General features: G+C 43.1%; 1 protein-coding gene across 1 annotated transcript; it reads right to left on the reverse strand.

The window, feature by feature from the left end:
• Positions 1-284: 284 nt before the first annotated feature.
• LOC125821800 (uncharacterized) lies at positions 285-2,397 on the reverse strand. The gene is made up of 5 exons (XM_049501164.1): positions 1,830-2,397; positions 1,274-1,652; positions 862-1,199; positions 625-718; positions 285-498 (listed from the first exon to the last, which is right to left on the reverse strand). The coding sequence occupies exons 1-5, from the start codon at positions 2,395-2,397 to the stop codon at positions 285-287; spliced, it is 1,593 nt and encodes a 530-aa protein (XP_049357121.1).
• Positions 2,398-2,609: the final 212 nt, after the last annotated feature.

A 2,609-nucleotide genomic window follows, 5' to 3' on the forward strand; every position in this document is an offset into this window, starting at 1 on the left:
GATGCTCCCATTTCTTCTTTATCAAAGACCGCTAGTGCAGGCACCACATTCATATCATGTGGTTGCTTCATGGACCTGCAAATATTAAACTTTACCTCTTCATTGTTGAGTCTGAATTTTAGTTCTACTTGCTCAACATCTACCAATGCTCGTCCTGTGGACAAAAATGGTCTTCCCAAAATAATGGGAACCTCGAAATCCACTTCGCAATCCAAGATCACAAAGTCTGCCGGAAAGATGAACGTGTCCATCTTCACGAGCACATCACATAGAATGCCTGCAAGTCACTTCACTGACCTATCTGCCATCATCAACCTCATGGCTGTGGGTTTTGGAACTCCTAGCCCCAGTTGCTTATAGATGGTCAGCGGCATCAAGTTGATACTGGCCCCTAGATCACATAAGGCCTTTGCAAATTCAATTGATCTGATACTGTACAGTATGGTAAATGCACCCGGATCCTCCTTCTTCAGTACCATAGACCTAGTAGCAATAACACTGCAGTGGTGAACATTGTCAGTTAAATCAATACTTACAACTCTTTTCTTTGTGACCAAGTCCTTCATGAACTTATCATATCCTGGAATCTGCTCAAGGGCTTCCACCAATGGGATGTTGACTTACAGCTGTCGCAGCATGGTGATGAACTTTGCAAACTTCCCATCTTCGACTTTCTTTTTAAGCCTTTGAGGGAAAAAAGAGGTGGTCTTGGGATTTGCTGTAACGACAAGGTTCCCTCAACCTCTTTTTATTTAGGTCCTACTGGTTTAGCTATTGGTTGAGCATCCTCCAAGTCATCTACTTGCTCAGCTTCATCCTCCTCTCTTCTAGCTTGCTCCAACACTTACTCATGTTTAGTACTTGCAGAAATAGGGTCAATAAGGATCTTACCACTTCTGGTGGCGAAAGCCATGCAATGTCCGTCCTTTTTGGGATTTTTGATTGTGTCACTTAGTAGTGACCCATTTTTACTCTGATTTAATGAGGCTGAAAGTTGCCCCAACTGCTGCTCGATCTGCTTGATGGAGGTGGTGTGAGAGTCTACCAGCTGACTCATACTGGAGAATTCACCTTTCATCTCCTTTAACCCTGCATCAGTTGATTCAACCTTTTGGAGCACCTTGGCAAACATGTCTTCCAGCTTAGACCCGTTGGAACTACCACTTTCCCAGTCTCTATTACCTGGGGGCACATATACACTGTTGCGGTCATTTCTATACCCATAGATCTATTCTACCAGTTTCCCTGCTCTCTGTTTGCCGGCCTATCATACTATCCTTCCCTTGAGAAGTTCCGATCTGCATTTCCAGAATTGTAACCCTGGTTGCCCAAGTTATAATTCTGGAAACTTCCTTGGTTTCCCAGGTAATTTGCCTCCTCATCTAGATCAATGTCCTGATCTTCAAACCTGTTTGGTTGGCTCACCACATTTACCTTTTCAGACTTGGAGACAATATGCTTCGTGAGTAGATCTATCTGGGTCCTCATGTGTGCCATATCCTGATCTCTTTCTTCTTCTCGCTTCCTTTGTTCAGCTGATAGATCTCCTACTTCTGCATCCCTGGTGTACCATGCCCTGTTATTCGTTGACACTTTGTCCAATAGTTGCATGCTCTCTGAAAATGGTTTCTTCATAAATGATCCCCCACACACTGCATCAACAACATGTTTAGTGACATAGTTCAAAGATCTATAGAAAGCCTATTTTAAAGGCCTTTTAGTGAAACCATGGTTCGGGCACTTTTTCAGCATTTGGCTGAATCTCCACCAAGTGTCATGCATTGCTTCTCCTGGTAACTGCTTATGGGCTCTGATCTAGTCTTTCATACGCAGTTCCTTTGATTTCGAAAAGAATCGCTCTATAAAAGCCTCGTTCAACTCAGTCCAAGTCCTGTTTGAGTCAACCGACATCTCATTCAACCAGTTGGTTGCCTCTACAGTAAGAGACAAAGGAAACAACCTCAACCTTATCGCTATTTTGCTTACTCCAGGAATCTCTTGCGATTTGCAAATCGCCACAAAATTAATCAAATGTGGATTAACATCATCACCAGCTGCACCCCTGAACATACCTTTCAGATTCAGCAGTTGAATCATAGTGCTGGTGATTGTGAATTTTACACCTGGAGGTAGTGCAGGTAACACTATCGCTCCCGTGGCTCCAGCTCCATCCAAGTCTAAGACATCCTCCTCATACATCATGTGAGGTGGATGTTGTGCTCTATCCCTTGGAGCTATTGGTTGGCGGTGGGGAGGAATGATTCCATTCACTGCTATGTTCTCGTCCACTGCCCTAGGTTGATTGTTCACACCATTCGATTGAACTAATCTTGCGACGGTTTCAGCTTCCAATCCAAATCTCAGTCTCTGTGTCTCAAGTTCTTGTGCATTCACCATTTTTCGAATTATTTTCCTGAGTTTTGGGTCGTATGGGACTAATAGGGCTCCCTTACTTTTCGTATTTGACATGCACAGTCGAACTCACCTAAAAGAGACACAGACAAAGAACAAGACATAAAATTAGGAAATCTAACTACACTTAGAATTAAAGCTAGTAAAACACTTCTAAAATGAAATTCCTCGGTAACGGCACCCAAAATTTGATACAT

The sequence above is a fragment of the Solanum verrucosum genome, unplaced genomic scaffold, assembly GCF_900185275.1.
Source record: "Solanum verrucosum unplaced genomic scaffold, falcon-dt-bn FXZP01000077.1, whole genome shotgun sequence".
Classification (NCBI taxonomy): Eukaryota; Viridiplantae; Streptophyta; class Magnoliopsida; order Solanales; family Solanaceae; genus Solanum; species Solanum verrucosum.

Coding starts and splice junctions, on each gene's coding strand:
- LOC125821800 (XM_049501164.1), bottom strand. CDS start 2,397: ATGGTGAATGCACAAGAACTTGAGACACAGAGACTGAGATTTGGATTG. Junction 1,653..1,829: donor TTCGAAATCAAAGGAACTGC/GTATGAAAGACT, acceptor TTGTTGATGCAG/TGTGTGGGGGATCATTTATG. Junction 719..861: donor TATTGACCCTATTTCTGCAA/GTACTAAACATG, acceptor TTGTCGTTACAG/CAAATCCCAAGACCACCTCT.